The following is a 20,455-nucleotide window of genomic DNA, read 5'->3' on the forward strand; positions in this document are numbered from 1 at the left end:
GAGACATGGTTGTATCTAGGGGGATTTGTATTTAGCGGAGCCTGCTAGCTAGCTGTCACGTTCGTTCATAGACAGGACGGACCAAGGCGCAGCGTGATATGCATACATGTTTATTTAAACTTAATAAACGTAACACTCGACAAAACAATAAACGAAACGTGACGTCGGAAGGCTATACACACAAGCCAAACTCACCGAGCACAAAACAAGATCCCACAACACAGGCAGGAAAACTGGCTGCCTAAGTATGATCCCCAAGCAGAGACAACGAACGACAGCTGCCTCTGATTGGGAACCACACCCGGCCAAACGTAGAAATACAAACATAGAATCAACACACACGATATTCACACCCTGACCAAACTAACTAGAGTTCTATAGGTCAGGGCGTGACACTAGCTACATTATCGGCTAGCTAGCAATTGCTGTGAAGTCACCAAAACTATTTGAAATAACGATTGAGTAGCTACAGTATGTAATCTAACTCAACACTTAACTACTACAAACTAATTTGAATTACAATAAATAAAGGTTAACTTACTTGTTTCGCTGTCCAGTGGCAGCACACGCGGGGCATTTGATTTGCGAACTCATCACATGATCAGTGTCTCGTCAGCAACACAAAAAAAAATATTGTGGGTCACGGAATTTCGGAAAATGTCAGAGTAAAAGTCCCCCACGTAATAGTAGAAAAGTGTCAATAACCATTGATGCTATGAAAAATAATTGTCTAAACATTAACAATGATTCATATTTGTTCATATTTAAGTGACATTTGCATTATATTTTGGTTTTAAAACATGTTCCAAGGTTAAATAAATGCCCCCAATGCGAATCACTGTATATGGAATATAAATTGGCTTAGATCAATAACTAGTAAGTATTGTAGGGAATACTCAGTAGGGTCTGTAGAATGTAAATATGGTGTCATTTCATGGGGCTCTGAATAATAGGGAGTGTTGCTGGCCCTTTACTCCACCCATTCCATTGGTTGCCGAATCACATCACGTGGGCTTACTGCACTACAGAAAAACCCGCTAACCGAACAACAGTGCAGGGCACACTCACTGAATTAATGAGCAACTACACTAAAAAATCAAAGTATCTTAGATTTTTCCCAGACCTCAGAAGGCATCCTCTGATGTGGTTTAAGCATTGTTGTGAACACAAAAAATTACATGTTGTTGTTTTTCTATTAAAAAGTGTGAAGAAAATGAGGTAAACCAGAACAAATGGGAGAAATCCGAAACCTGGAAAAACACAACCAAGAACACTGACTTTGGGAATAAACAAAAGTAAGCAAAAAATAAAACGGATTTTAACGGCCCTACCAACATTTTTTGCTGTACTTTAGAGTGTGTGTCATTCTGTAGCACAGCACCCAAGAGGGAAAGAGGTTGGGCCATCCTAGAAATGTCTTAGTGAAATATAATATAATATATAACATTTAGCAGACACTTTTATCCAACGTGACTTACATTCATGCGTGAATACATTTTTACGTATGGGTGATCCCGGGAATTGAACTCAATATCCTGGCCTTGCAATGCTCTACCAAGATACATGACAGGGTTATAAATGCTTTGTGAACCTCAATTTAATATGATTTATAAGGCCTTTATTAAGCGGTGCTTATGCCACCCTTTATAAAGCACATGTTTATGTCATATTTGACATAGTCAGTTATCTCACATTTGACATTGGTGGTTATGTCAAACAGTTATGCCACATTTATGAACCCTTTATAAAGGATGACATAAGGTTATAGATGATTTGTAACACATTTATGTAGTGTTTATGAAGGCTTTATGAAGCCTTTATAAGCGGAACGTCATTTAAAGCGGGACTGTATTTTTAAGCTTTGAGACAATTGAGACATGGATTGTGCATGTGTGCCATTCAGCGGGTGAATGGGCAAGACACAATATTTAAGTGCCTTTGAACGGGGTATGGTTGTAGGTGCCAGGCGCACCGGTTTGTGTCAAGAACTGCAGCACTGATGTGTTTTTCACACTCAACAGTTTCCTGTGTGTATCAAGAATGGTCCACCAACCAAAGGACATCTAGCCAACTTGACACAACTGTGGGAAGCATTGGAGTCAGCATAGGCCAGCATCCCTGTGGAACGCTTTTTACACCTTGTAGAGTCCATGCACCGACGATTTGAGGCTGTTCTGAGGTCAAAAGGCGCACCTCAATATTAGGAAGGTGTCTTTAATGTTTTGTACACTCAGTGTACATGCCCAGCACATACATTGCATTCGGAAAGTATTCAAACCCCTTGACTTTTTCCACATTTTGTTACGTTACAGCCTTATTCTAAAATGTATTAAATTAATTTTTTTCCTCATCAATCTACACACAATACCCCATAATGACAAAGCAAAACATATTAAAAATAAAAACAGAAATACCTTATTAAAGTATTCAGACCCTTTGCTATGAGACTTGAAATTGAGCTCAGGTGCATCCTGTTTCCATTGATCATCCTTCAGATGTTTCTACAACTGGATTGGTAACCTGTGGTAAATTCAATTGTTTGGACATGATTTGGAAAGGCACACACCTGTCTATATAAGGTCCCACAGTTGACAGTGCATGTCAGAGCAAAAACCAAGATAATGAGGTCGTAGGAATTGTCAGTAGAGCTCCAAGACAGGATTGTGTCGAGGCAGAGATCTGGGGAAAGGTACCACAAAATGTCTGCAGCATTGAAGGTCCCCAAGAACACAGTGGCCTCCATCGTTCTTAAATGGAAGAAGTTTGGAACCACCAAGACTCTTCCTAGAGCTGGCCGCCCAGCCAAACTGAGCAATCAGGGGAGAAGGGCCTTGGTCAGGGAGGTGACCAAGAACCCAATGGTCACTCTGACAGAGCTCCAGAGTTCCTCTGTGGAGATGGGAGAACCTTCCAGAAGGACAACCATCTCTGCAGCACTCCACCAATCAGGCCGTTATGGTAGAGAGAGTAGCAAAGTACAGAGAGCTCTTTGATGAAAACCTGCTCCATAGCGCTCAGGACCTCAGACTGGGGCAAAGGTTCACCTTCCAACAGGACAACGACCCTAAGCACATAGCCAAGACAACGCAGAGTGGCTTCGGGACAAGTTTCTGAATGTCCTTGAGTGGCCCAGCCAGAGCCCGGACTTGAAACCGATCGAACATCTCTGGAGAGACCTGAAAATAGCTGTGCAGCGACACTCCCCATCCAAGAGCTTGAGAGGATCTGCAGAGAAGAATGGAAGAAACTCCCCAAATACAGGTGTGTCAAGATTCTAGCATCATACCCAAGAAGACTCTAGGCTGTAATTGCTGCCAAAGGTGCTTCAACAAAGTACTTAGGAAAGGGTCTGAATACTTGTAAATGTGATATTTCAGTTTGTAGATTTTATATATTTTTGCAAAAATGTCTAAAAACCTGTTTTTCCTTTGCCATTATGGGGTATTGTGTTTAGATTTGATGAGGAAGAAAAACAATTTCATCCATTTTAGAATAAGGCTGTAACGTAACAAAATGTGGAAAAAGTCAAGGGGTCTGAATACTTTCTGAATGCACTGTATTGTGCACTCACTCAGTAACCATTCAGACAGTCTTCACTCACACAATACATGGTCCAAAAGTTTTCACAACACAATGATTCTTTGGACATGATTGTCTTTAATTAACTTATTTCTGTAAGGGTTTATTTCTGCCAACTACAACGTAATGATTTCACACATTTTAATGAGTATCTACGAAAATATGCATGTTGCATGATGAATCACATAATGAGCATATAGGCCTACAGAAATAAATAAATACATAAAGTACACATTATGGTTCCCTAACAAAGTAATATTATGTGCGTAATTTTTTCATTTTACTGCATAATGATATGCTGTCATACTTACATGTTTAACAATATTATCAGATATTTTAGATATGCTAAAGTCAGTCTGGTACAATTACTCAAACTTGTTACATCCAAAAATGACCTAAACGGGAATCTAAATAATCATCGGGGGCAGGCCTGGTTTTAAATAATTCAGTCTTTCATTTATCCAAGTGGAGGGGATTATGAGTTTTTGAAACTGTTACTTTATCTCATCACTTTCTTCAGTAATGAGCAATTATGTTACTGAAAAATTTGGAAGATATAGGAGGCCCTAGCCCCAATACACACTGTTATCAATCAGAGATCCTGAGATGCTGTAGGTTTCAGTCATATTGTAGATATTAGTAGGCCAAAATGCAGGTCATAGTGTCTGTTAGATAGACCTGAAGTCAACACTGTACAGTCAGGCTAGTTTGTGAACCAACTCTATACAGTACAGTACTTGTCAAAAGACCTTGATCTCCCAATCACAGCTCCAGAAGCTGCTGGTTTTCTCTGTCCTGATTGGCTGATCAGGATTCTGACTGAGAAAACACAGCAGAGCACAGAACCATGTAAAGCTCTCATTAGTCAGCTGCCATTACTTACATGCCACTGTTACAATAAAATAAAATGCTTTCAAACCCCATACTGGTGGAAGCTCAGTTGGGAGCAGTTTAAAAACACATCCAGATGGTGTTTTGTGGTATATTGAATAACTTCATTGTTTTTATAGGGGTTGAGAAATGTTTGGCATGATGTTGTGCCCTATAACAGATTACACAGCGCAGGTAGAAGGGGCACCATTTTAACATAGAGATGTGACTATCTCATCAATAACCTCATACCTTACTTCATGACGTTAAGGAGGAGGAAACTTTGTACAAACAAATCAGTTGACAGGACATAACAGCTCCCTTCACTGCCTTACAATCCACTAATATAACAACATATTGGAATTAGTTTGGAAATAATTATATAAGTTGATAAGTTGTATCAGTAGATCTAGAGGTAGTAAATACACAGATACTGTACTTCTATATATGTACACACATGACTGCATGTTATGATCATGTGAAATCAGTTGTCATTATTATTAAGGCTGGGTTAGACTCTAAAGGGCATAGGGCATGGCTGAGTTACACATGCCTCAGTACTGACTGGACAATGACATCATACAGCTAACACAACAGCATCATAAACTCTACATGACATCTGTCAATACCACCGTGGTGGTTCATGACAGTTTATAGCAAATTGAGTAACACTGTCATGAAACATGCACAGATTTAGGTTGGCTACTCAGCTAGCTGGGCAACATGCAGAGTGAGATCCTTTGTTGTAAGCTGGCATAACGTCTTATAGGAGAGGTGCCAGGGCATGGTTATGACGGTGCTATAGGTCAGCATTATGATGCCACTGTCGAGTAAAGTGGAACTGTACATACACAGAAACAGTGCTGGTCAATACCTCTACAGGAGTATACCTCTACAGGAGTATATCTAATCACAGGAGCGTGAGGGTGGTCGCCATTGGGAGCATGGGGCTGAGCTTTGGACTACAGGGGGGAATCAGTGGCCATGTATGGGTGCAGGGGGAGGGAAGCTTGACGGCTGCATGCAAATATATGGGAGCGGTCCTGAATACAGTATTTGGTCATCTGTGGAAAGAAAAGGAAATAGGTCATTAGGAGATGCGTTTTAAACCAGGAGTAGTAATTCACCCTTCAACATGTATATTGATTACATCATTTGTTGTGAATGTAAACAATGCATGTGATGAGAGAGTTAATGTGTGTGTGTGCGCCTGTGTGAGTACGTGTTAGTTACCATGGCATTAACTTGCAGCAGTCTCCTGCTGAATGATGTACAGTCTGCCTGGGTCCTCCACCTCACTGCTACAGTGCCCATCACTCCTGCAGACACACACTACACTATTCAGTACTGTAGTGTGGGAGAAGTAGCACTGGTAGTAGTAGTAGTAATAGACAGTGGTGGAAAAAGTACCCAATTGTCATACTTGAGTAAAAGTACAGATACCTTAATAAAAAGTTACTCAAGTGAAAGTAAAAGTCACCCAGTAAAATACTACTTGAGTAAAAGTCTAAGTATTTGGTTCTAAATATACTTAAGTATCAAAAGTAAAAGTAAAAGTATAAATCATTTCAAATTCCTTCTATTAAGCAAAGCAGGCGGCACCATTTTCTTGTTTTTAAAATGTATGGATAGCCAGGGGCACATTCCAACACTCAGACATCATTTACAAAAGATGCATTTGTGTTTAGTGAGTCCGCCAGATCAGAGGCAGAAGGGATGACCATGTGTTGTCTTGATAAGTGCGTGAATTGGACCATTTTCCTGTCCTGCTAAGCATTCAAAATGTAACGAGTACTTTTGGGTGTCAGGTAAAATCTATGGAGTAAAAAGTACATTATTTTCTTTAGGAATGTAGTGAAGTAAAAGTAAAAGTTGTCAAAAATATAAATAGTAAAGTAAAGTACTGACACGCCAAAAAACTACTTAAGTAGTACTTTAAAGTATTTTTACTTTAGTACTCTACACCACTGGTAATAGAGTAACAGAGGTAGAAGTGGTAGTAATATTAGTTTCTTTGTAATGCTTGTGCAATATACAATTGAGGCGCTGATATGCTTACCTGTTGTCATTGATGTCTACGGTGTTTCCTGTTCATGAATATAACAGGGAATAGTGAGAATTAGTGTGTATATATTTTTTTCTTTATTGACAATCAATTACTTAATTACAAGCTTTTTTAGCCACTGTAAAATGAAATATACAGTAAAAACCAGAACTGTTGGTGTGGGTGATGGGTGAACTGAATGGCTCTGGGACTCACCGTTATTCCTGTCTATGTTGAGTGGGTAGGACTCCAGCACGTCTGTGGGGTTGACTGCTCTGTAGCCCAGTGCTGTGGACACTCTGCTCAAAATAGACAATAGAACACAGTCACTCCTAAGTCTATCTAATAACACATCAATACAAGTAAACTATTCAAAGCTACATTTATTTAAAGTATTGATCTATATAAATATGAGTGTGTGAGATGGAACTCACATGTTTGTCTGGATGGAGCTGAGCTGAGAGTTAGGTACGGTGGTCTGTTCTGTGATGGCCCTCTGGAACAGGGCATTACTGTAGGTGTTGGCTGGCTCACTGACATGTGTGTAGAACGGGTTGGTAGGAGAGCACACTGGCAGCTGCTTCGGTCGCACTGGTTTGGCTGCAGGATGACAGTAACACAGAGGCCAATCAATATTACAATACAGAGGTCAATTGTTATTTTTAATATTTTTATATACCACCTGTTATTTCAAATAGCTATATTTGACCCATGTCTAAGCACCTATCTTATCTTCAAAATGTTCTGTGTCATTCCAACAATTTATTATATTTATTAATGACTGTCTATGAAGCTCTCCATCCATAAACAGATAACACATCATCACAGTTGAACTGTATTTGCTGTGGGTGCCCTACCGATCTGTGCAGCATGGGGGCGTCTCAGAGTGTTCTTGGCTCTCATGGCGTCTTTGATGCGGTCCACTTCCTGCTGGTAGCGACGCCTGTCGATCATGGCACCCTCCTTGGCGTCCCTCAGTGCCGTCTCCAGGGCCTTAACTCTCTCAGCAGTAGACCGAAGACGTTTCTCCAACTTTGGAAGCTCACAACGCAGATCTGCATTGTCACGAACCAGCTACAGATAAATACAGAGAGAGAGAGAGAGAGAGAAGAGAGAGGAAGAGAGAAAATAAATAAGAGTGACACAAGGGAAGAGAGATTTCTAGCCGGGAATATTGATTGATCGGGAGTTGATAATGTAAGAGAGGGGTGGGATGAGACTGGGTAATAAGGGGAAAGAGAGATTGCATTAACAACAGGGAAGGAGAGGAGACTGAGCTTGGCATAAAACTATGCGTTTATGACTCCCCAAATGCTAAATTTACCCACATGAGCAAGTTTTCTTTCAATATTATTGTGTCCCCTGAATATCTTGTATCACAGAAGTATTTTGAATTTAAATGTTTCTTCTCTCTTTTCCTTAGCATAAAATCATGATATCATTCAAAGGTAAATATACTGTGAAACATTTCCTCCTCTTTTGGTTCATGCCAGACTAAAACAGCTCAAAACCAGTCAGATAACACATGACAACATCTTTGTGAGTATTGCATCAAACAAACACACACATTCACATAAGACTCACTATTTTTCTCTTTCAAACTCTCTCTCTTTCAAACATCTCTCAGATTCACTAAAATAATTGCATGCAAAGAATGAGTGTTAAGGAAGCATCCAGCCATTTGCGTCCCTTTAGATAGTGATAGGATAGTGCCCAAAGTAGAGGGAAATTGGAGGTTGAAAATATACAGAAGAAAAAGGGATGCAAGGACTGCTGAGAGATGGAGGCGAAGGAGAAGCGAGGGCCTGTACCTGTCGGTAACACTCCATCACCTGCAGGGAGTGCTCTCAACGCACACAACAACAATAACAAGAACAACAGAAACCCATGAAACAAACACACAAAGACACACACACACACAAACCCACATCCATGCCCACACACACAAAACAGCACAAGGACAAGAGGTGAAAAAGGAGTGAGTGGAACAGAGCCAAGAGGAGCAAACCCACTGGGCACACACTGGTTGAATCAACGTTGTTTCCTCGTCATTCCAACTAAGTGACATTGAACCAACGTGGAACAGACGTTGAATTGACATCTGTGCCCAGTGGGAAGGGTAGAGAGTTGACTGTGCAAGGGGGAAAGGGACGATGCTAGTTTGTGATGTAGGATCATGGCATGGGTTCACACTTAGAGCAGGAGAGAGGTTTCTAGTGTGATCAGTAAGGTTTTACTTCATCAAAACAAGTCAGACAACACAACTATCCTGTGAGGCTCTCACCTGTTTGTGAACCTTTGTAAGCTGGTCCAGGTTATTCTCAAGAAAGGAAATCTTCTGTTTCTGGGTGCAAGACCCCCCACTATCATCAGGTTCCATTTCGGAACTCTGTGTAAGAAAGAAAGGAGGAACAGAGAGAAAGAAAGAGAGAGAGGAAAGGGGGATTTAGTACCCTTCATAGTGATTAATAGGGTTATATTCTGTCTTTCTTTCTCCATCTCTCACTCACTTTTTTAACCCGCGACGTGAGGTCTTGAACGAACAGCTTGCGCAGGTTGTGGAGGGTCTGGAGCTCCCGGGCCTGAAAAACAAAGATGTAGAAGAAAATAAGTCAAAGAAGGAAAAATAGGGAAAAGGTGCAGAAAAGAGGAGTTAAAGCAGAGAGAGAAGAAAGAGGGAGATGGGGCAAGAAAAGGGACATAGGGGGAATGAGGGAGAGAAAGAAGAAGAAAGGAGGGTAAGAGAGAGAGGGCCACTCACGACGGTCTCCTCCAGCCCTTTGAGGTCCTGCTTGGTCTGCTCATGGCGTTCATGTAGAAATCTGACAGGAAGAGGAAACACATCATCATCAGCAACATAAAAATCAGAACACATTTCTTAACTTTGTTAAACTGTGAAGTGAGTTCACATTGTGTCAGTGTGTGTCTGCGTGTGTGCGTGTGTTAATGTGTGTGTTCAGACTTACGACAGCTCCTCCAGCCGCTCGCTCTTGCTGCTGTCCACGCTCTTCAGATGGTCAAAGTCGGCAAGCACCTGAACCAACTCAATCTGCAGCTTCTGGTTATGGCTGAGAGAGAGAGAGACAGATAATATCATGTTTAATGAGAGAGAGTGTTCAAGGTTTTTAAAGTGAAGTGAATGTTTTCATCATTGTTTTATTTTTATCTCATCAATGGCACATAAACGTAGAGGGTTCCAGTAGTCTTGATGACACTGACTCAGTGAGGTCATCGATGATCCTCTGCTTCTCGTTGATCTCATCCCGGAGACGGGCCATCTGCTTGTGGTGCAGACCACGGTGAGACTCCCCCTGCTGCCGAGGAACCTTCTGAACCACCACACAATGAGGAAAATCACACTGTCAGTTTCATTTTATTTCAGTCATTACTGGGTGACATAATTAGCATTATTGGAATGCATGTTTACCTTGACGTTACCCTCCTCGGTTTCACCCTTCTCTCCATCCTTCTCTTCAAGCAGAGAGTTATCTGTAAAATAGAGAGAGATCTATAAGATCTGTTTTTTTCCACCTGGGTCCTGCAGCCTGGCTGATGTGAGAATGGATGATGTGTCCAGCTCTGTTACCTGGGTCTGGTGTGTACAGGTGTGTTACCTGGATCCTGTAGCCTGGCTGATGTGAGGGTGGAGGGTGTGTATAGGTGTGTTACCTGGGTCCTGTAGCCTGGCTGATGTGAGGGTGGATGGTGTGTACAGGTGTGTTACCTGGGTCCTGTAACCTGGCTGATGTGAGGGTGGATGGTGTGTACAGGTGTGTTACCTGGGTCCTGTAGCCTGGCTGATGTGAGGGTGGATGGTGTGTACAGGTGTGTTACCTGGGTCCTGTAGCCTGGCTGATGTGAGGGTGGATGGTGTGTACAGGTGTGTTACCTGGGTCCTGTAACCTGGCTGATGTGAGGGTGGATGGTGTGTACAGGTGTGTTACCTGGGTCCTGTAGCCTGGCTGATGTGAGGGTGGATGGTGTGTACAGGTGTGTTACCTGGGTCCTGTAGCTTGACTGATGTGAGGGTGGAGGGTATGTACAGGTGTGTTACCTGGGTCCTGTAGCCTGGCTGATGTGAGGGTGGATGGTGTGTACAGGTGTGTTACCTGGGTCCTGTAGCCTGGCTGATGTGAGGGTGGATGGTGTGTACAGGTGTGTTACCTGGGTCCTGTAGCCTGGCTGATGTGAGGGTGGATGGTGTGTACAGGTGTGTTACCTGGGTCCTGTAGCTTGACTGATGTGAGGGTGGAGGGTATGTACAGGTGTGTTACAGGTATATAGTGATGTGTTACCTGGGTCCTGCAGCTTGGCCAGCTCCTCGCTGAGGGAGTCATGGCTCTCCTCCAGCATCCTCTTCTTCAGCTCTACACTCTGCATGTACTCCGTCAAAGAGCGGATCTTCGCCTCATGCTGCGAACACCCCAAACAGAGTCACTCAGCTGACGTGACACACTACACTCCCATCTATACAGTTTATAAACTGTACAAAGTCTATAAAGTTTGAAAATGACATGAGGGAAGAATGTTTTCATAGTGTGCAGTGGTAAAGTGTATCTACTGTATGTATACATGGTATCGACATACCCTATGTATTTTTATATATATGCTGTGTATAGTATAGACATTCTAGCTGGTTGTGATGTTGATCTGTATTGATCTGTATACTGAGGTGCCCAGGCTGACCTGTGAGATCAGGAGCTGGCAGGAGGAGAGCTCGCGGCCCGTCTCCTCCATCTTGCGATGACACTCCAGCTGCAAGTTCTCCAGCTGGCGACAGCGCTTCACCATGGACTTGACCTCCGACTTGATCTTACTGATGTAGAGACGGGCCACAGTGAACTCCTCCTCGATTGCCCCGCTGATCTCCACCGGCTACAGCAGAGAGAGAGAGAGAGAGAGAGAGAGAGAGAGAGAGAGAGAGAGAGAGAGAGAGAGAGAGAGAGAGAGAGAGAGAGAGAGAGAGAGAGAGAGAGAGAGAGAGAGAGAGAGAGAGAGAGAGAGAGAGAGAGAGAGAGAGAGAGAGAGAGAGAGAGAGAGAGATTGAAAGAAAGGCACATGGAGGGAGAGAGATGCAGGGATGAGAGAGGGGGCGGACAGGGTGGATTTTAAAGATGGGGCGGTGGCTCCTAAGCTGAAGAGAATACTGTATACAAAACCTCTCTCTCTACCCATCAGTGGTGGCTGGTGGCACTTTAAATGGGGAGGACGGGCTCATTGTAATGGCTGGAACATAATGTATGGAATGGTCTCAAACACATCAAACACCTGGTTTTCCATGTGTTTGATACCATTCCATTCACTCCATTCCATTCATTATTATGAGCCGTCCTCCCCTCACCAGCCTCATCTGCTACCCATCTACCTAATTGTTCTACCTCTCAGTAGTTCCAGAGGAGAGCAGTATGAGATGTAAATAACTCACCAGCTTGATCTCCCCGTTGCCCACAATGGTGCTGAACTCACTTAGGTCCCTCATCAGGCCATTGAGGACGTCAGCAATGCGCTTCCTCTGCTGACCACTCACTTCCTGCATGTGGGATAGCTCCGCCTCCAGCTCCATCAGACTGGCCTGCACAGGAGACAGGATGGAAGCAGAGAGGGATGAGATTAATAAATGAGAGACAGAGGCTACAGATTTACTTATACAAAAATGTCAGCTAAGTTATGCCACCACGTTGGCAGATCGCTGGTCATTTCAAGTAGAGCAAAGAATCCATAAAGACCATATAGACTTCATACAAGACTTTATATAAGTTCATAGTAGAATTTGTGTCCACTCTGTGTCATGTATTTCTATGCCCTGCTGACCCACCATCTTCTGGGCCAACTGGTCGGCCAGCAGCTGGTTCTGCAGGCCCTTTTCCTCCACCTCCTGGCTCTTCTGGTCGTAGTTGATGGCCAGCTCCTCCAGGGCCTGCAGCACCTCCTTCACCTCTGTCTTGGCACAGTTGCTCTCCACCTGCAGACGGCCTAGTTCTGCCTGCACCTTGTCCCCATCCCCACGAGAAGATGCCAGCAGCTAGAAGACACAAAGTGAGAGCCAGAGAGAGATGACGATCACATAAACGCAGCCTCACAAACATGATCATATGTAGGAACACAGTACACAGACACACAGGCAACACACAATATAAGTCATATTCACACACAACCACACACAGTACACACACACAACTACACACAAGACACACACAGATGGCCTAGATTTAGAACTGGCACAGAGTCATCCCTGTTGCTGCCATGACAACTGATCTATTGAAAGAGATTTGCCGGCTAACTGAAAGGGTTGGAAATGGCTTATACAGTCAAATGTATCAGATGATCACATATATTTGTGGAGGATATGGAAAGGATTCCAGGCTATTTGTTTGCTTGGTTATAATTCTACTACTTTCTGTATAGACCTTGTGCACATGCACTGACATTGAATCCCCATTAAACGTCACCTCTACCACTACTCCCCCTAGTGTCCATAACACAAAGAGCACTGTATTCTACCATTATACTGTATATTATCAACATGTTTAGATTCAGGATCATCATGATTTGTATCACAATACATTTGTGAATAAGACCTTTGCATGGCCGAGAGATGCCTGGACAGAGATACAGACAGAGTGGGGAACAGAGTGTGTTCACCTCATCCTGACCCAGCATCTGTTCCTTCAGTTTCTCAACCAACTGGCACTGCAGGTTGATCTCATCATCCTGTGGAGACACACACACACACTATGGTCACTCGGTCTACTGGTGGAAATCAATTGAGGACACTGTACTGTTTGTTTTTAAGGATACTGGTCTACTTGGGGTTTTTGTATACAGTGTGTGCATGTGTATATATCCATACCCTCCAATGAGTGTGTATGTTTGCGTACATGTGTGTGTTTGAACAGGCACTAACCTTGTCGTCCAGCTGCTTGTAGAGCTTGCGGATCTCCTCCTCGTATTTCTGACGCTCCTCCTCGGAGATGCGCACCACAATGGAGGAGGTGTCGTTGTCCAGGATCATCATGGGGCTCCGCTCCTCCACCGACTCCAGACGCACCACGTCAGCAGTGGTCCTCTCCGTCTCAGGAACGTTCTCCCCTGGAGGAGCATGAAGAGTGGAGAGGATGGAGAAAGGAGATGATGGGTCAGCAGTCTATGTCAGCTCTTAAGAGAATGGACTTCCTATTAATCTGTCTAGACTTGGTCTTTTACCAAATAAGGCTATCTTCTGTATACCCCCCCTAGCTTGTCACAACACAACTGATTGGCTCAAAATCATTAAGAAGGAAATAAATTCCACAAATTAACTTTTAACAAGGCACACCTGTTAATTGAAATGCATTCTAGGTGACTACCTCATGAAGCTGGTTGAGAGAATGTCAAGAGTGTGCAAAGCTGTCATCAAGGCAAAGGGTGGCTATTTGAAGAATCTCAAATATAAAATATATTTTGATTTGTTTAACACTTTTTTGGTTACTACATGATTCCATATGTGTTATTTCATGGTTTTGATGTCTTCACTATTAATCTACAATGTAGAAAATAGTAAAAATAAAGAAAAACCCTTGAATGAGTAGGTGTTCTAAAACTTTTGACCGGTAGTGTAAGTGTGCTGACACAATGTGCCTTGCTCCCAACCTTAGGTAAACAGAGTTATAGGCATATCAAAAATATGCAAGGCAAGCATTTTGCAAGGCAAAGTATATTAAGACTGTAAATTAATCAACATTGTGAAAAAAAACAGTAATTAACAAGAAACAAATGTAATAAACTAGGAATGTAATTATGACCTATAGAAAGGTTCACTCCAGTAAACTCTTTTATCTCTCAGTAAGTCTAACCGTTCCTCCAGCGGTTGAGCTCAGCCTCCAGCCTCTGGATGGTCTCCTTCATGGTCTTGTTCTTCTCCTTCTCCTTCTCATACTTCCTCTTCCACTGATCGGCCGTCAGCTCCAGGTTGACGGACGCCGTGTTCCTGATGGTCTTAGCTCTGCGAAGGTAGAGGGTATGGGGGTTAATGCCATGATGATGCAGTCACATATTTGATTCATTATATTGGTTATAATATAATACAGGATTATACAGTATATACTGTATATTTACTCTGGAGCAAGAGATTATGAATATGGGTTAAGGAAATACTGTATCCAAAATCCTTTGACTACGGACATGATAACACATTGGCCGTTTTTGAGTAGAACCTGTTAAATGAGTACATTGTCAATGTAGGGAGAAGACAGAGTGGGCTGAGTGTTTGTTACCGTTGTCCGAACATCAGGGTGGATTTGGTTTCGGCGTCGTTGTAGCTGGAGGGGGAGCAGCAGATGAACATGGTGGTCCTACAGTTTCCCCCCAGAGAGTCTTGCAGAATACGGGTCATCTTGCTGTCACGGTATGGCACGTGAGTTTTCTGCCAAACAAAACAGAGGAAGAAGAGATCAAGTGAGTAAGAGACAGGCAAGTAGGAGTACGAATGCAGCATTCAGTTAACCTTGCTGGCAGAGTAAGGTCAGGAGAAGGTTGGCATTGTGGTGTGTGGTGAGTTGGCATTGACTAGGCTTCAGCTGGGTTGGCATTGAGAGTTGTGTGGGGGTGAGCTTTCATTAGCAGGTCCATGGGTTGGGTTGGCATCGTGGCTTGGAGATGAATGTGCAGTAAGTTGATACTGATGGATGTGTGGAGGGTCTGGAGGTGCTGGAATGAATGATGAGTAAGGTGCACGGCTGTGTACTGGACTCACCGTCCCTTCAGCCAGAGCAGATATCACGTTGCCCAGAGCGGACAGAGACTTATTGATGTTTTTGGCCTCATCAAGTACGGCGCCCGCAGCACCAGTTTTGCTGACCTGAGAGAGAGAGAGAGAGAGGGAGAGAGAGAGAGAGAGAGAGAGAGAGAGAGAGAGAGAGAGAGAGAGAGAGAGAGAGAGGGAGGGAGAGAGAGATGGAGAAACTGAATTACTGACTGTGACTTAATGACCCATGGAAAGGTCACTCAAATCTGCCAGTGTCCTTGAAGACATAGCTCCATACATACATTAACATTAAGGCTAGGTTTACCAGACCAAACTCTGCCCTTGATAAAGAAAGCTTTGGTGGTTTGACAGGAACAGCCTGCAATAATCATTCCTGCAGTGTGTTTTAGGTTCTCAGTGTGATGGTGATTCACATCATCAAGCCTGACGACAGAAGATCACCGTTTAGCACTCTGTATGAACACACACTGTGTGAACACACATTTACATTTTAGTCATTTAGCAGACGCTCTTATCCAGAGCGACTTACAGTTAGTGAGTGCATACATTTTCATACTGGCCCCCCGTGGGAAACGAACCCACAACCCTGGCGTTGCAAGCGCCATGCTCTACCAACTGAGCTACAGGGGACCTACATCATCTCTTGATTATGAGAAATGCTGCTGCCGATGCTGCTACAATGGCTTTAGTGGTCCATAGTCTCTCTCACCTTAGCCCAGCCAGGTAAACCAGACAGGCAGACAGACAGACAGACAGGTCTTACCTTCTCACTACCAGCCAAGTCCACCAGATAGAGTTTCCCACACAGCTTCTGCTCTGTCTCCGTGTGCTCCTGCTTGATGTTGATCAGGAAGATGCTGTGACTGCGAGAGCTGTGCTCATTCATGTCTATGAGGAGAGAGAACATCATGGAGTCGAATGAGCATCTTCGCACAATATAAGCCTACAGTGTATAAAGGGATTTACGTGTGTTTTGTTTATTTTGATGGGCAGAATCAATGCTTTTCTGGATCAATAATGCAAGTTTCTCACTGATATACGATGCAAATTAGCGTACGCAATGTACTCTATAAAAACAATTTCAGGATAGGACCAATATCGGCGTCCTTCTCCTGATGCAACCTACAGTGCCCAGAATAAGGGCTCATGTTGTTTAGCTGCTCCTATCTTATTGAACTCAATATCAGCAGACCTGAGCCCATTACAGTGTTTTCACTATGCTACAGTGAGTCAGCATTACATTAGCCAGCAGACACCCAGTTGGACCCTTGTAATTGAGAAGGTCCTCCATATACGTAGAGATGCTGCTTGTAAGTAGAATACAAGTGGGAAGAAGTAATGTTATATAAGCCATAACGAGCCACATGGCCCAACTGTCACGATACACTTCATTAACCATGCAACTCTCCTGCTAGAAGAAAAACACGGCACTGGATATCTGCTTAGATGGATAGGGGTGGAAAGAAACATTCTGAAGGCTTACTGGTCACCGCTACATGGCGGTTGTTCTTCCCCTCGTCAATGACATCCATGACCTCATCAGGGCTGGAGACAAAGCGCTCGGTGCAACCCTACATCACAGGGAGTGGGGAAGGGGGAGGGATGATAGAGGAGTGAGATAATAAAGGGTTAATAATGAATATGCATGCTCCTTTGTTATTGTAGAATCTAATGCACAGTTATAAACAGATGTTGGTGTAGTTAGTGATAGTTGGCCTTAGTAAACCCACCTTTACATATGGGATCTTGTTCTTATCCTCATGAACAGCCAGGTTAGTCTTGGTCACTAAAAGAGAAAGAAATAACCTTTAGAGCAGACAGTCTTTGAAGAAGATTTGGCTCAGTAATGGCATTGGATGTGGACTTGGTAAATAACATTTAGAAAAACTGTGTACAAACCATCCAAAAGATCCCGAATTTTGTCCATATAGACTTCAAAATATGAAACCTTAGTAGAGGAAAGAGAAAAGAGAAAATAATCACAATCAAAGGTCAAACATGCTGTGGCTCCATGTAAGAGCAATACTTATTGCCACTGAGTCATTGTGGTATACTAATGGATGATGACTCATAGAAAGCCTCTAATCATCCAACATTTGGATGAGGAGATGGAGATGAACCCAAACCTTAATGTGGAACTCCAAGTTCTCATCCATGCCAAAGATATGGTTGAAGATGTCCTCTGCAATCCTGGGGATGATGCCCATCTGATTGGGGTCATGCAGCTTTCCCTAGAAAGACACACTATGCAGTCAGTCTCTGGTGTTTGGGAGGTTAATACCTGTTATACATTGTATGAATATTAAAATCCTCATATCATTACTAGCAGTGTTTTTCCAATACTATTTACTAGATGGGGTACAAATGCCCCCAAAGCAATATCTGGGGTATTACACTTTGATTGAAACCAAACTGAAGCCATATTTATGCTGATTTATGGAGTTATTTCATAATGCGAGATCATCACTTTTTCAGAAGATAAAAAGTATTTTAAAATACTGGATGATGCATATTAGTTTTTTTCATCATTGCAATGACTCCCACTGTACCTCCATGGTGTGAGTCTTGCCAGAGGCGGTCTGTCCATATGCGAAAATAGTGCCATTGTATCCACCTAGCACATCTATATAAACAGAGGGAAACCAAGATAATTTGAGGAAATTATACAAATTAAAGAATTTCTTCAGGCCTTCAAGTTTGAAAATAAGAAAGACACCAACAACCTTTAATATGAACACAGTTATGGGAAACAAAGGCAGCAAGTAATACTGTGTGATGTCACCGACTGATTTAATCAATTGATGAGTCAGAACCCCATGTCGACTTCTCTTTTATCTCTCTAATACACCTCTATAGACTGCATGTGGATGTTGTTCTGCCATTGTTGACAGTATCTAGTCCTTACCCTTGACAATTTGCTTAGCACAGGTATTGTAGACCTGCTCCTGAGTGGTGTTGGTGGGAAAAACCCGGTCGAACACATAAGACCGCCCCTGGGAGACACAAAGAGATTAGGTCATTTTGTAAACCAAAAATTGTAGGTATAACTTAGAATACACAGACCAAGATGAAGCCAGATAGAGCCTAGACATACTGACTAGGAATATAATGAGGGGCATTTTCTTGTCTCCATTTTTCTTTCCAATTAGCATTGATATTTCATTTATACTGTATATCCCAAACAAACAAACAATGGAAATGCAATCAAGTTTGCTCTTGGTTCCTTATTTACAGATAGTGATAGACAATATATGTTTGTCAATCACTGAATAAATGAAAGGAACAGATGAAAAAAGGCCAGAGACAATAAGGACCAAAACCAAAACCGTACAGAAATAATCCTGTTTCCAAAATGTCCTAGGATAGAGCTTGGAGGACATACTATTTAATCTGGTCAGTGCTACCAAAAAGATTTAGAATCATTTCACAATGATGTGATCTTGAATGCAACCCTGTATTTTCTCTTTGCCTTTGCCACATGCTAGTCATTTAAGCCTTTAGGAAATGATGTCATATAGGCTATCATTGACTGAAGCAGATGACACATGGCCACGAGCTTGACTCAGACTGAATTTTAACACGGCAGGTCTTCAAATAGGGAAATCATTCAGAATGCATAGAGGATCATTCAAACTTGCATTGTAGGCCATTGAATGTCAATCATTTTAGAAAAACATAACAAGAGTATATGATCCATTCAAATCACTAGCACTACAGATGCATCCCCATGACAAAATCATTGTCCAAATAGAGGCAGTCAGTCCGGCACAGAGGAGAGTGGATCAGTTCTAATCAGTAGAATGATTATTGATCCTCTCCTCCATATGCAATAAGAGAACAGGTTCTTGGCCCATTGTTAAGAATTATGACTGAAGAGGTCAGTCTAAGGTTTCCATTAACATCCTTAGTTAAGCTCTAAATGAATCCACTCTCTCATTCCACTCTGTCCTGGCCCTGACCCATTCAGACTTGTAGACCTCTCTGAAGAGGGACTGATTAAGCTAAGTGACACTGTGGTGTATGTACGTGGCATTGGTAAGGTGCCTACAGTACCTACATTCCCCGTACCATACATCTAATGTACCATTGCCATTACCTACTAACCAAATCATTCAAACACGAATAACAGCAGCCTGAATGTTTTATCCTGAACATCTCCGATAATCAAATAAATATTATAGGCAGGCTATGTAGATCATCCATATAGGCCTGTAGTATGTGGAGGCCGTTTTAATTTGTGTTATACATAGCCTAAGCAAGGAAAGTAAGTTGGTATCGAATATGGGGCCCGATGAAACTGCAGTAAATAAAACGTGACCAACTGCACTGCACTGAATGCTCAACGGATGCCTTACTGAATAGAATCACATTGACCTTTACAGGCTAGGCTACGCAGTAATAATGACTGTAAATAATCAGGTAGGGCCTAATTTCAATCACAAATCATTGTTATTATTGGCAGTCCAAACGAAAACAGAACAGGTTAATTATTTATTAATGAGCATATGAGAAACAAAGCGCCTTACCCCAACGGTGACACTGTCATCTCCTTGAAATTTAGGGATAAATTGATCCCCACGCAGAATCTCCGATTGATTCAGGGGGCGAAAGCGACACAACACTTTGATATTACATTCTGCGGTTACATCGGCCATTGCGCAAATTCACTGGATGGGGTTGGAATAAACTAATCGAGAATCAGATAAAAGCAATTTGCAGGCCCAGTCAACCGTAAAATTATTAATGACTGATCTGCTAAGATGCAACCAGAAACGTCCTTATACTTATGTCTTAAAGGCTGAACAATATTTCAACCCAAAGGTAAAGCTTGACAGTTGACAATGGAAAAACTACAATTTAGAGACCAAAAATGATGCTTCAAGCATGTCGCAGCAAAAATAGGCTATGCATATAAATTCTAATTTAAATCGCAATGGGTTACATCATTGTAAGAATAGATAGATTATATTGCCGAATTCCTCCTCTGGCTAAATCTTAAAAGATGGACGTAGTCAAGGATGTTTTTCTCAGATGTGTCGTTGTCAGATGGTCAGGCCGGTTGAAGGTGAGACTGCTTTCCTGTGTGGAGCGTAGGGCGTGGTCTGGCTCTTCCCTTTAAAGTGGTACCCGCCTCAGCATCCATTTCAGCACCCAGACACCGGATGTAGCCTATCAGCAGCATCACCACGTTATTTACGTAGGCCTATGTCGTCTTATGG

General features: G+C 42.6%; 1 protein-coding gene across 1 annotated transcript; it reads right to left on the reverse strand.

Annotated features, from left to right (window-relative positions):
• Positions 1–3,643: 3,643 nt before the first annotated feature.
• LOC311150138 (kinesin heavy chain-like) lies at positions 3,644–19,891 on the reverse strand (the record flags this gene model as incomplete). The annotated part of the gene is made up of 29 exons (XM_084187435.1): positions 3,644–5,513; positions 5,683–5,768; positions 6,509–6,536; positions 6,710–6,792; positions 6,928–7,093; positions 7,351–7,567; positions 8,778–8,882; positions 9,004–9,075; positions 9,255–9,315; positions 9,460–9,561; positions 9,713–9,822; positions 9,921–9,982; positions 10,789–10,906; positions 11,180–11,368; positions 11,919–12,065; positions 12,309–12,515; positions 13,136–13,204; positions 13,398–13,582; positions 14,326–14,474; positions 14,746–14,894; positions 15,225–15,329; positions 16,000–16,124; positions 16,720–16,807; positions 16,967–17,022; positions 17,136–17,184; positions 17,363–17,467; positions 17,786–17,859; positions 18,142–18,229; positions 19,763–19,891. 28 exons carry the CDS (start codon positions 19,889–19,891, stop codon positions 5,690–5,692), a joined length of 3,117 nt encoding a protein of 1,038 aa, XP_084043561.1. The 3' UTR covers positions 3,644–5,513; positions 5,683–5,689.
• Between the last annotated feature and the right edge of the window lie 564 nt (positions 19,892–20,455).

Source organism: Coregonus lavaretus, assembly GCF_964263955.1.
Source record: "Coregonus lavaretus genome assembly, chromosome: 22".
NCBI lineage: Eukaryota > Metazoa > Chordata > Actinopteri > Salmoniformes > Salmonidae > Coregonus > Coregonus lavaretus.